The sequence below is a fragment of the Rhincodon typus genome, chromosome 3, assembly GCF_021869965.1.
Source record: "Rhincodon typus isolate 14 chromosome 3, sRhiTyp1.1, whole genome shotgun sequence".
NCBI classification, from domain to species: domain Eukaryota; kingdom Metazoa; phylum Chordata; class Chondrichthyes; order Orectolobiformes; family Rhincodontidae; genus Rhincodon; species Rhincodon typus.
In genome coordinates, this window is record NC_063334.1 from 96,552,901 (window position 1) to 96,566,698 (window position 13,798).

The 13,798-nt window shown below is 40.0% G+C and overlaps 1 protein-coding gene across 2 annotated transcripts in view; it reads left to right on the plus strand.

Annotated features, from left to right (window-relative positions):
• Positions 1-7,712, plus strand: part of arhgef28a (Rho guanine nucleotide exchange factor (GEF) 28a) — a 380,773-nt gene extending 373,061 nt beyond the window's left edge. For both annotated transcript variants that reach the window (XM_048621117.1, XM_048621120.1), the window contains one exon: positions 1,213-7,712. In XM_048621117.1, coding sequence (XP_048477074.1) covers positions 1,213-1,391 — 179 coding nt within the window. In that variant the 3' untranslated portion in view covers positions 1,392-7,712. The remainder of the gene's footprint in view (positions 1-1,212) is intronic.
• Positions 7,713-13,798: the final 6,086 nt, after the last annotated feature.

Here is a 13,798-nt window from a genome sequence, read left to right on the forward strand (position 1 = left end):
GGTTCGATTCCACCCTCGGGTGACTGTCTGTATGGAGTTTGCACGTTCTCCCCATGTCTGCGTTGGTTTCCTCTGGGTGCTCCAGTTTCCTCCAACACTCCAAAGATGTGCAGGCTAGGTGGATTGGCCATGCTAAATTGCCCATAATGTTCAGGGATGTGTAGATTAGGTGGGTTAGAGGGGGCTGGGTCTGGGTGGGATGCTCTGAGGGTCGGTGTGGACTTGTTGGGCCGAAGGGCTGTTTTCACACTGTAGGGATTCCATGATCCATGAATCCGAAATAAAACATAACAATGAATTTGCTGAACCTCTTCTCCAAGTTGCTGTCATTCCTAGCACCTTTGCCATATTATGATGACCCCCAATGTTTCTCTGCACAGAACCAGAATTTAATGGGTTCAGTCATGTCTTGCCCAGATTGGTGGGAATTGTTTGAAGCTTCCCTCTGGGTGTTCCAATGTGATCATCAGGCAACCAGGCACTTACCTAGACAGGGTTGGGCCTACCATTTGATAAAGCTACCAGAAGGGTCAAATGGCACCTTGAGAGTTGCCGGCTCCCTTGCAGCACCATCAGGACAAGTGGCCACTGCCATTCAGGACCAGAGGAGGGTTTGGTTATGGATCCCAGACAAAGGTAGCTGGAAGTGAGGAGAGGGTCAGTGGTAATTGTAGAGGGAGTTCAATGTAAGGCCATGGGATGGCTTTCAGAGAGCTCTTCCAAATGTCATGCCACTTGATTTGGAAACAGAGAGTTCCTGCTGTAAGCTGCTGGCTTTCCTGGATGGTGGTACATTTAATACCAGTGCTGACTGAATACCACACTAGTGGGAATGGGGTCCTTAAGTAGCAGGGTCCACACTCCACCCCCTCCTGTACAATTAAATGGATCTCCCTCCTGACCTCTGAACCCACCTTGTGGTGACAGACAAAAGTTCTACCCCAGGGCAATAATGACGACAGCAGAGCGGTAATTGGTAATGACAACGGACCTTGATCTGCATGTTTAAAGAGACATCACTGCCTTGAGTAGTGACCTTGCCACCTGAAATTTAAAACGTCACTCAGCCAGATTGGGGTAAGAAAGAACTGAGTATGTCCACTGGTGTGTTTTAACTGTTTCCCGTTTGTGTCAGGTGGGGGAGATAAAATAAAGCCCTCCATTCTTAAAATTACAATCCGTTATATATTAACTGTTTTTTACTTTGCACAGATCTGAATACCAAACAAACAACCTTGTCTGTTCAGAAACCAGCTTCGAGCACTCTGCACCAGGGGGGTTTACAGTCACAGCATGAAATGCAGCTGTTAGTTCAAGAATGCTCATATGTCCCACAGGAAAGCAAACATGGACAAAAAGATGGGGCTGAAGAGAACGTATTTTACTTCTGAAAGTCATTCAACATTAGCACTTTTGAGTCAAACTAGAACAACATATGGCCACCTTGACCTCTTGGTCATATTCGGTTAAATGTTACAAATAGAGAAATCTAACAGTTAATTCTTTACTAAGCCTTGTAGTCCCTGATATGCTTATGAACCTTGAAGTTTCATGAAATTTATTACACTTTTCAGTTTAGTGATAAGATTGTGATATATGAAATACTATATCATCAGTTACGTCATGCTAGCTGAAGCAGTTATAAATCAGAAAAGACCATATCTAACTTGCAGTCTTCTTATTTCAAGGACAGATTTTGATATTTTTTCCGGAAGTTCTTAAGTTATTAATTACAATAACCTGATTTTCTTTAATCTTAGGTCCAGTTTTGAAGGTTAAACACTATCTTGCTTAGTCAGTTTATGCTTAATTTCCCAGGGTCACAGTGGCCTCCCACTGTACAGGTTCTGTTTTATTTTATTAATTCTACTGCCTGTCATTATTAAAATTGTTGAGCATGATTTATGACCTACTTAACCATCACTAAAGTTGGCTTTCAATTGTAATTTGATCTTCCACATCATGAATTTAGTATACATACATTTTTAAAGTCATATATCTTGAAATTGCCTTGTTTGATCTGTTTAAGCCCAACATTTTGAACCATACCTGCAAAATTAGAATGTTCCAGACTAAGAGAGACCATTGTACTCTAATTGGCTCATTGTTAACTAGGCAAATATCATGACCTACAAGCTTCTCATAATAGTCAGTTGCTTTCTGTGACATATAGCTATCCAATTCACTATTGAATTTCGCAGCACTATCCATCTCCACTGATTCCCTGGGTAATTTGTCCCCTGTATTCATCATCCTCTGTGTTAAGGTTGCTAAATCAAAAGTGCCTGTAACCTAGTCCTGTTTTGGCCTAGTTCCCTAACCTTACTGTACTATTTATGTTTATGTTAAATATAGTACTAGATTAAAGGAAGAAATAATTTGCATTTATGTAGTATCTTTGATAACTCCAAGGAGTCTCAAAGCAATGTACAGCCAATGTAGTCCTTGGTTTTAATTTACCTTTATGCCTTAAATTCTTGAACATGTCAAAAACATTTCTTATGTATGATCTTCTCAAAGCACAGATACCTAAATTAGTTCACTGTAATGTCACCAGTGGGGATAGGACAGCATTACTAGCATTGCTGGCCACTGTACAATACGGTACTCCAGATGCTTTGAATTGATTGCCACTTTTTGAGATCTGTATTTTATACCCGGCTGCAAACCTTAAGAGGTTGTTTATTTCTTTTTACTCATCATTATTATACATTGTCTTGTATTTTCAAGATATTTCCCAGATACTCATGCATCTCCCTCTTCTGTAATTTGCAGAATAATGCCAATTCAGTCTCATATTTTTGTGAATAACAGGTGTCAATTACCAATCTAATCACCCTTCATTTTAGCTCTCTTTGTTCTATTATTTATAGTTATTTTCTTCTTCACCCATTTATCCAGGTTTGATAGTACCCAGTATACATTTTTTTCCTGTTTCAATTCCCAAATAACTTTCATATGTATTGTAAATAATAGTGGATCAAACACTGGTCTCCAAAGGCATCCTGTTAGACATCATATTGCTGATGCAGCTCCATGTACAGTTCTCCTTCATTTCCTCTGATTCAGCCAATTTCCAGTTCACTTCAGAAACTTGAATGCTGTTTGTGGTAATGTGCCCCTTGAGTTTGTTAACCACTAAAACAGCCAACCATTAATAGTTGAATTTCTTTGCTGAATTGTTATTAATGACAATCTGTGGTCCAATTTATTCTCATTTGTTTGAAATGTTAAGATTTGTCCCACAAGTTTTTCTAAAGTGCCAGTGACATGCACTACTACAGCATGGAATTTATTTAATCTTTATCACCTGACTTCCCCTGTACATGACTGTTACATTAATGCAAGAGTTTTTGAGTCACAGAATGGATGTAATCATGGTCTAGTGCAGAGGAAGATCACACAACCAAAATTGAATGTAGTCGCACTAAAGTAATATCTCGATTTTATCCTTTATTATGAAGGGACCAGAAAAACATGTTTATTGCCATAGGCTACAAAGAAGAATTCTGTTCCTAAACTTCTGACGTTCTGCTTCTCTGTCCTCTTGTAAAACGCTCCATGAAACCTATTTCCTTGACCAACTATAGGTCAGTTTTGCCAGTATAACTTTGTGGTGATGTGTTAAATTTTGCCTGATACAATACAGAGAAATACACTGGGGTGTTTTTACTATGTTAAAGGCATTATATAAATGCAAATTTGTGTTGTTACAGAGTGGAGTTGGGTAAAATTAACGGACACCTGCAGGGTCTAATGGATGAACTAAAAAAAATGTATTTCTTTGGTTGAGTATTTCTACCATATTAGGGAGAACTACATCAAATATATTTAATACTCAGTGTGGATCATGCGCAGAACAGGTCTCTTCACTCAGGAGCTCTCACCCCATCTCCTAGCTGCCTTTAATGCTAGAGTATTATTAAATGTCTCTCAGTGAGAACTCAGGTATTCTAAATGTCTATTTGCTTAAGAAATTTCATAAGTTATGCCAATATCCACATTAGATTGATAACTTCCAAATTATCTTAAACTGTAATTATTGTAATGTAATTCAATGCTCGATCCTGTTCAGTAATTTTATTAGAATCATGTAAAATGGTTACCTGCGATGACCTATCTGTACATGTGTATTTGGATTCCTGGTTATATTCATAGTGCCTGTGTTCTTACCCATCAAAATGTGCATTATGTGGGGCTGGATTTCATGGTGCACATCGCAGTGGGATCCATGTCAGCCGGGCCATTTAATCATGGAACCATTCTCCTGGTAGTCGAAAACCTTCCCCAATTAAATTGGATGATGGAACAGAGTGACGCAGGATTCCTGGCCTTGGCCAGTGGGATGTCAATCAGGCTCATTAATGAGATCATTCATACTCACTATCCCTAAATCCACCAAAATGTATGGCAACTGAGCTTTGGGGATTAAAGGTCTCATGTCCAAACAGCCAGCAAAAATCCTGTTGGGTTTTGTGTGTGGGCACCCGAGGTTGGGAAGTCCCCAACCTCAGATAGTGCCAGATTGAAGAACTCACCATGAGGCCAAGGAGTAGCCACTGAAAGTCGCTCCTTGCCCTTGCTTCCAACTACCCTTCCTCCTTTCCCAAACAGCACTTCCCATGACCAGCATCTTGTCTCAGTTAGCTGTGGCCTGGAGTCCATTCAAGATGCTGGGTCTCGGGTGGGTGCAGTACTGCAGATAGTCACTGCTCCTGCTGCTGGTCTTTGATTGATTAGCCACCAGCTCTCGGCAGAAGGGATTTCTACCATCAGGATCTTCAATCACAATGAAGGCCCAATGGAAGCCTTTTAAATGCCAGAAGGATACTTAATTCTATTGGGCATCCCCCATGGAAATGACCATTCCCCACCCAAGCTCTGGATCACTGAATAGTGGGTGAGACCACATTTGTTCAACAAATCCATAATATCAACATTTATTCAGGGCCTGATTTTCACTACCAAATCAGGTAACTTGAGTTGTGAAATTTCCCTACTCAGCTGACCTGTCTTAATATAAAGGGCCATGTTAGACCTAATTGTAGGTAGACTAATGTCTAGACAGGCTGTTTAGAATTGTGGTTTTCCTGGTCTTTATCCCAGTTGTTTTACAGGTTGTTAAGTGATTTAGCCCTCATACAACCTCACCCCTCAACCAAACCCCATGGTTCCTGCTGGTCCTGCTGCCACTCATTCACAACTCTTTCCCTCCCCCCTTCCCCAACTATCCCAATGCCACATCATATTCCACAGGCCATCTCCATGCCAACTCAAGCTCCACACTATCCACACAACCAACCCCATGCTCATGCCACACCTTTTCGAATTATGGTGTCCCGCCATGGCTTCTCATTGTTGATATGCCACGCCATAGTTACTCACCGAGAATCCACTGTGACTGGAATTTAGGACTCGTGTAGATGAGAAAAATTAAACTGATAAAAATCTAATCTAGCGCTCATAGATATGGTAATGAAAAAGTCCCATTAACAAGAACTCACTCAACTTTTAAATCTTTCCAGTGGTTACTCCCTTATAAAAACAAAATTCTATTCACAACAAAAACCTCTAATTGCTTAATAGACTCCTTAATCTATCAATCAAACAGTGAACTCAGGATCCCCAATTGAGATAATTGTAACTTCTGAAACTCAGCCAAGCATTAATAATGATATCATAATAGACACTGGGGATTAGGAAGTCACCTGTTTATTGGAATTCATTTTCTAAGCTACACCAGATGGCCTGACAAGGCAATCAGCAGAGGTCATTTTTGTTTTTACCTTCACAATACCTTGATCCTAGTTTGTTTCACACATTTAAAGAGTGGGAAATTAAATAAAAGTTGAGATCATGGCACTGAAACATTCCTTATCTGCCCTTCAAGAGCATTTATGCCTATTCTATCGATTTGTGGCTCCAATCTGTGGGTTAGGCCCATGTAACTGCCAGAATTGGGATTGCTTGAATGCAGCATAAGGTTTATATGGCCCTGCCTGTTTGAGGTAGAACTCCCTGCAAACTGCAGAAAAAATTGGATCTGTTGTAAATAGGCTGTGTCTTATGCATCTGGGTCCCTACCCATCATGTTTAAAGATGTATGTACCTTCCAACTCCACAAAAATCCAGCCCCAAGTCCAAATATTGCTCACATGATCACTAACCAAGTTAACAATTTGAATGACTAAACTCAGTTGTTATAGACCAAGGCAAAATAAGAATAAATTGTACTATTTATATGTGTGATATTAAAATCAGAGATAGGACTATATATCTTTACACATCAGTAGGCAGTAGTTTTCAAGATGTACTAATTGAGCCAGTAATTTACCAGTGAATTTCACAATGAAGCAAATTCATGGTAATTATTTTATTCCATGGGATGGTTTTTAAGAAAGTAGTTTATTTTACCTGTACACAACTGACAACTGACCAACTAAATTATAAATGTGTATATATCTCTCCTACACTAAAACAATAATATATCTGGAATGGATTTCTCTTGACATTAATCTTTGGAGTATAGACGCTGGTATTAGTATAATATAAGCACAGCCCTTATGTGAAGAGTATACTAGTCATGTCTGTTATATGTATCTCCAATTAAAAGGAGATATTATTATGCTATATTGCACTACACCTGCTTACCAAAACTGATGTAAAGGACATTGGAGATTTTAACTGATGCCCAGATTAAGATCATTGTGGCACAAGTCTAAAGGTGGCTTTCAGACTTTTGATATTTAGAGACGACACTGCCTCCAGTAGCAATAACTGAAGTATTAACACACTGACTCATTTTAAATTTGCACATTTAATGAGTTATTTTCATTTACCACCCAAGATTCAAAGCAATAAGTAAAATAATTAGTAATTTTGTAGCATTTGATTCATGAAGAAATGCATCAGATCTTGTTTTGTGGAAGGTGAGGAGTCAGAATATGTCAATTTCATCACAAGTCAGTTCTCCAGTAATGATGTGTTTAGCATAATTAACATGATCATTTTTGGTGGTGAAGGGTTGGATAGTTCAACTCCATGAATAGTGGTCCTTTAAAAACCTAAACTGATCATTTCAAGATGGTGAGTGAAGGGTAGATTACTGAATACCCATGGTAATGACTTAAAGGAGTTTCAGCACCACAGTATCACAGAATGGAAGTACATTTTCAAGCGTGCAGTTACTTTCTGCTGATGTTGCAAAAATGTTCTGTAACTGGAAACTTAATTGTACTTAAACCCTAAAGCAGAACCTCCTGCAGAATATTAGGAACATTATTAAAAGTGGTAAGTCATCACGCAAGTCACACCTGCTCAGCACTAGATTAGAATTACAATCAAGAATGTGCAGTTTATTGTCTTAGAGATTTTTGAAGATATAAGACACATTTAACCAAACAAAAGCTTTGAATGGCTACCATGTATCTTGAACTGTAAATACTGAACTGAATATATATTCATTACTTTCTTCCATTTCTTGCATTTTGCATATTTAGAATTGTTGTATTCTCTTTGAAAAATGCAGATTTTTATTCAAAAAACTCTGAAGCTGAAGTGAAAATGTACATCTAGTGTCATCTGCCTCTTAAAAGATCGTGACAAATGTAATTACTTCTTTATGTAAAAAAAAAACACAAAATAATGTTGAATTTTATAGAATGTTCCAAATGAACCTTATCTGGCAGGCAGTTTAATAAAGTCTGAACAGATGTTCTAGAGTGTCTGTGCAATGCATCTATTTAACTCTGGTTGCTGATAGTTATAAAGCAATAGATGGAATGTAGCTAACTGAACATTCAGAATTACTGATTTTAAAAAAAAAACTCACTTAATTGGCTTTTTGGGTGTTTATAAATGCACTGAACTCTGAATTCTTTTTACAAAATGTATAAGTAGGAGAAGCACTGCAAAGAAAATCACTTAAAATAGAACCTGAAGGAAATAACCATTGGGAAATCCTAGCCTTTAAATATCACTGAATAGAATGTATGAAGTAGTAATTGAGTGTGATTAATCATTCAAATAGAAAGTAATTATGCCAATGAACTCCTTGGCAGAAAAGATTAAAAACTTAATTAGTGTAAAAAGTAGGCCACCAAGGGCCATCAGGCATTGATCACATCTCTGGTAGATGGTTTGGCATCATCCAGCATTTTATTTTGAATATAAATGTCACTGAGCATATCGTTCATCTTGTTTATTTGCTTTAAAGAAAATTAGATAGACTCATAGTTGAATACAGAAAGGTGCTTTCCAAATGTTACTGTTCAGAGATAGTCATTTCTCCTTTTTGCCTCCTGTTTCTTTCTTCCGGATAGCACACTCATAGACACCTTTATCAGGTACTCATTCTTAATGCTTCAACCAAGATATGAGAACAATCACACCTGAGCCCTATTTTGACTACATATGCATTAACAAGCAGGGATCACTTGATAGTGATTAAGGTCTGGTTGCTCTGCTCACATTCTCGGATTCTAGCCCAGGGTTCTCAGACGAGATGTAAAAACACATCAATACAGCTGACCTTAGATCAAACACAGACCCTACCTGGCATGTTTCACTCTCGATGATCTATTTACTCATTAAGCTATCTGGATCTCTCGGTGAGGTCTGTTGGAGAATTGCTATTATTGGTAAAGTAATACAATGCCATAGGGTTAGCCCTAACTTTAGAAAGGGCACTGCACTCGTACTATTCAGCAAGTGATTTAGTAGCATGGCAAGTTACATTATGTTATTACAGTACTTCAAATAGATAGGTTATTTGTCTAATTTGCTGTCAGATTCAATTGTTTCCATTTAATGAGCACAAATCTGTTCAGAAGGCAGGAACATTTCTGTTTCCTTTTTGAAAGTCTTAAATTTCCTTTCTGACCACCTGCACTGGTAACTTGTTCCATATGTCCATTGCCTTTTTTTGCTAAAGTTAGAGCATTGCCCTTTCACCTCTTGAACCTGGATTTTAATCCCCCCTTTCCTGCTTCAGACATATGGGAACAGTGCCTTTCCAGGCCAGAAGGGTGCTGTATGATATGACTTTAGGCCAGTTTTTGGTGTGCAGAGGGTCACAACACAAGATTTTTTTTCTCAGTTCTTACAAGTTGATACAAAACTTCAGTCAGCTAGGCAGCAAAGAAAGCTGACGTGGAAGATTGAAAATTCAAATTCTGAGATGAAGGTTAGGAGGCTGAGTGGAGCACTGCATAAGATAGATTTACTTTACACATGGCAATTGATATTTTTTACGTTAATTAAACACAAGAAAAACCATAGATCATTTGGACCACCATGTTTCATGTAAAAGGTAGAATGGTGTATTTTTTTAATGCAACTTATCTTACGTTCTCTCTGTAAGTCATCTCTGTAGAATGAACTTTTTAGTTACATAATATAGCAAAAATATAAATCAGCACAAAATGCTTTAAGCAAGAGATATTCTTCTGGTGAGTAGCTTCTCAGTGTTCAATCGTAGATACAACTTGTCCAGAGAAATATAATTGTAGATATTTTAATCAACATTTTCAGACATGTCATGACACACCTCTGGAGCAGGTGGAACTTGAACCCAAGCCTCCTGGCCCACAGTTAGGGACACTACCACTACACCAGGAATTCTTAGGTGATCTTCCATCCAAGTACTAACGAGGTCTTGGTCTGCCATCTTCTTAGATCAGACAATATTGGGCATTTCAAACCATTACGGTTGTTGGGAGAAATATAACTGTCTGGGCAGTACACTGGGCTTGTGTCCTGTAGTCAGTGTGAACTCTATCTCTGCTTTGAGTGCCTTTGTGTGCGGTCAGTGATCACAATTAAACACACATCATTTGTAACATAGGGTTGGAGTGGTATATCTGAAAAGGTGTGGATTTTCAAAGCTGAAAGAAATCTAGCTGTGGAAAGAAACATCAACAAAATAGCAAAAAGATAACGGTCTGCAAGTTGAGATTGCCGGTTAGTCAAGATAGCTGTGCATTTTTCACTCTGCTGTTGTTCAACTGAAAGGAGCAATGAGGTAAAACTGGACTTATTTCCCATCCTCAATGGAAAATCTATGAAATAACTGCAGAATTAATTTTAAACCCCTGAGCAAATAAGAGTAGCAACCCTTTTATCAGTGCTGAGGAATGAGTGCTACAAGCTGTAATCCATCCTAGACTGCATTCAGGAGGAGAACACTTTGAACCCCGTATTAATGTTGCAAATGAAGGGTATGTCATCAATATCAAAACTCAGGTGAAATTCAGATTATTGATCAGTATATAACTGCACTGCTACATTTAATTGAAACCCAAGACTCTGGACGACATGAAGATGTTCTTATCTGAGATAGAGTTCTCTTAGGCATGTTGCCATGACAGCATGTCTGCTGAGTAAGAAGAAACCTACTTTCAAGAAAGCTATCAAAAGCATTTCTGAAGAAGGGTCCAGACCCGAAACGTCAGCTTTCCTGCTCCTCTGATGCTGCTTGGCCTGCTGTGTTCATCAAGCTCTACGCCTTGTTATCTCAGATTCTCCAGCAACAGCAGTTCCTACTATCTCTGTATCAAAAGCAGAAGTCTGAGATTGTCAATATTCAACTGAAGCGTATTAATGAGAAAATGGATGAGAGTCTGCATTATACCGAGAGACATTCCAGACTGAATGAGAAAAAGGAACAAAAAAGAAAAAGAAAGAAACATTTACAGAAATAATCAAAACCAGGGAGCAAGTTGGAAATATTATGAGGACATCACATACAAACAGGAAGCATGTCCAGTCTGCTGGAAGCACCTGTAAGAAGCTAAATCTCTTCATGTATATGAGTCTGAGATATCAAACTGATAAGGTTAGTTGTTGGAGAAATGTCAGTTGATGAATCACCGTACACCTTGCAACAGATTGGTGTAGTCAGGTCTAAAAGTGATAAATTGTTTATGGCTGTTAGAATGGTGACTGCAGAAGGAGAGCATTAAGTGAACATGAAGTGTCAGATCAACATCAGTATTTTGTACAATATCACAAGTTTTACAAACCTGTGTGAATTAGCACAAGATGGTGATCAAAAAATGAAATTCTCAAACATAAGGATTGAGGTTATATAATGTAATGGTATGTAAGCCAAGAGGACAAATTAGACTGAGAGCCTAATACAAGAGGATGAATGAACATCTGGAGTTCCAGATAGCAGATGTTAAACAAAGAGCTGAAGCAAGCCTAAGCTTGAACAAGTAATCCTAAACATGCCAGGAGAGATTTGCAGCATTTCGCAGTCTACTGGGTTATTTTCAGGTCTTCGATGACTTCCTGGTGAATAACAACTTGAAATGGATGTAAGAGACCGATGCAAACTCTACCCCACCACCTCCCACCGAGACAGCAAGAATTGAATACTCTCAATACAACTAAGCCACATCAAAACTTGTGACATAGAACAGTCATCCCCTTGATTGTATGTGGTGAATGTGGATAATCAGATTTTTTTTGCTGGTCAGGTCCTAAAAGACATAACTGCTAGACTGGGTCTGCAGCAGGTGATGAGAGAATGAACAAGAGGGAAAAATATACTTGACCTCATCCTTATCAATCTTCCAGCTGCTGTCCATAACAGTATCGGTAAGAGATGTCCATCACACAATTGATGCAGAGAAAAAGTCCCGCCCTCCCAATGAGAACAACCTCCATCGTGTTGTGTGGCACAGTAACAATACTAAATGGGACAGACTTCGAATAGACCTAATAACTCAAGACTTGGCATCCATGAGGCGCTGTGGGCCATCGTCAGCAGCAGAATTGTACTCCATCACAATCTGCAACCTCATGGCCCGGCATATCCCCCACTCAACCATTACCATCAAGCCAGGGGATCAAACCCAGTTCAATGGAGAGTGCAGGAGAGCATGCCAGGAGCAGCACCAGGCATACCTGAAGATGAGGTGTCAACCTGGTGAAGCCACCAAACAGGGCTACTTGCATGTCAAACAGCATAAGCAGCAAGTGACGGACAGAGCTAAGTGATCCCACAGCAAACGGATCAGATCTAAGCTCTGCAGTCCTGCCACATCCACTCGTGAGAGGTGGTCGATTGAAGACTCCTCCTCCAGTGAGTTGTTTAAAAATATCCCCAGCCTCAATGATGGAAGAGCCTAGCATATCAGTGCAAAAGATCAGGTTGACAGTACAAAAGATAAAGGCCGCCAACATCATCAAAGACCCCTCCCACCCTGGTAATGCTCGCTTCCGTCAGGCAGAAGATACCGAAGATACCAAAGCTTGAACACATGCACCAACAGATTCAAGAACAGCTTCTTCCCCGCCATTATTAGACTGCTGAATGGACTCTCGAACTTAAATAATGTTGATCTTGCTTTGTGCACCTCCTGTGCAGCTGTAACCTTGTATGCCTCAGTCTGTCTAAACACCCTATGACCTGTATGTTCTTGTTTGCTATGATCTGCCCGAATTGCTCGCAAAACAAAGCTTGTACTTAGGTACATATGACTACAATAAATCAAATCAAATCAAATCAAATTGAAGCTTCCACCGCAATTTTCAGCCAGAAGAGCTGGGTGAATGATCTATCTCGGCCTCTTCCAGTGATCCCCAGCAATACAGATACTAGTCTTCAGCCAATTTGATTCACGGCACGGTGGCTTAGTAGTTAGCACTGCTACCTCACAGTGCCAGGAACCCGGGTTTGACTCCACCCTTGGGCAACTGTCTGTGTGGAGTTTGCACATTCTCCCCGTGTCTATGTATGTTTCCTCTGGGTGCTCCGGTTTCCTCCCACAGTCCAAAGATGTGCCGGCTAGGTGGATTGGCCATGCTAAATTGCCCGTAGTGTTCAAGGATATGTAGCTTAGGTGGGTTATAAGGGGACGGGTCTGGATGGGTCAGTGTGGACTTGTTGGGCCAAAGGACCTGTTTCAACACTGTAGGGATTCTATGATCAAGCAGTTGGAGACACTGGATACCGCAAAGGCTACAGGCCCTGACAACATTCAGAAGACTTGTGTTCCAGAACTTGCCGCTCCTCTAAACAAGCTGTTCCAGTACAGTTACAAGACTAGCATCTATCCAACAATGTGGAAAATTGTCCAGATATGTCCTGTACATTAAAAGCAGGACAAATCACCTGGCCAATTACCTCCCCCCCCCCCCCCCCCCCCCCCCCCCAATCAGTCTACTCTCGATCATCAGTAAAGTGATAAAAGGTGTCATCACCAGTGCCATCAAGCAGCACCTGCTCAGACATCACCTGCTCGGTGACGCCCAGTTTGGATTCAGCCAGGGCCACTCAGCTCCTGACCTCATTACAGCCTTGGTTCAAACATGGACAAAAGAACTGAATTCCAGAGGTAAGGTGAGAGTGACAGCCCTCAACATCAAGGCTGTATTCGACTGTGTATGACGTCAAGGAGCCCTGGCAAAACTGGAATCAATGGGTGTTGGGGGAAAACTCTCCAGTGATTGGAGTCATATTTGACACATAGGAAGGTGGTTATGGTTGCTGGAGGTCAGTCATCTCAACTGCAGGAATTCCTCAGGGTAGTATCCTAGGCCCAACCATTTTCAGCTGCTTCATCAATGACCTTCCCTCCATCATAAAGTCAGAAGTAGAGATGTTTGCTGATAATTGCACAATATTCAGCACCATTTGTGACTCCTCAGGTACTGAAGCAGTCCATGTCCAAATGCAACAAGATCCAGACAATATCCAGGCTTGGGCTGAGAAGCAGCAAGTAACATTTGTGCCACACGAATGCCAGGCTCTGTCTATCACTAATAAGAGACAATCTAACCACCACCCTTG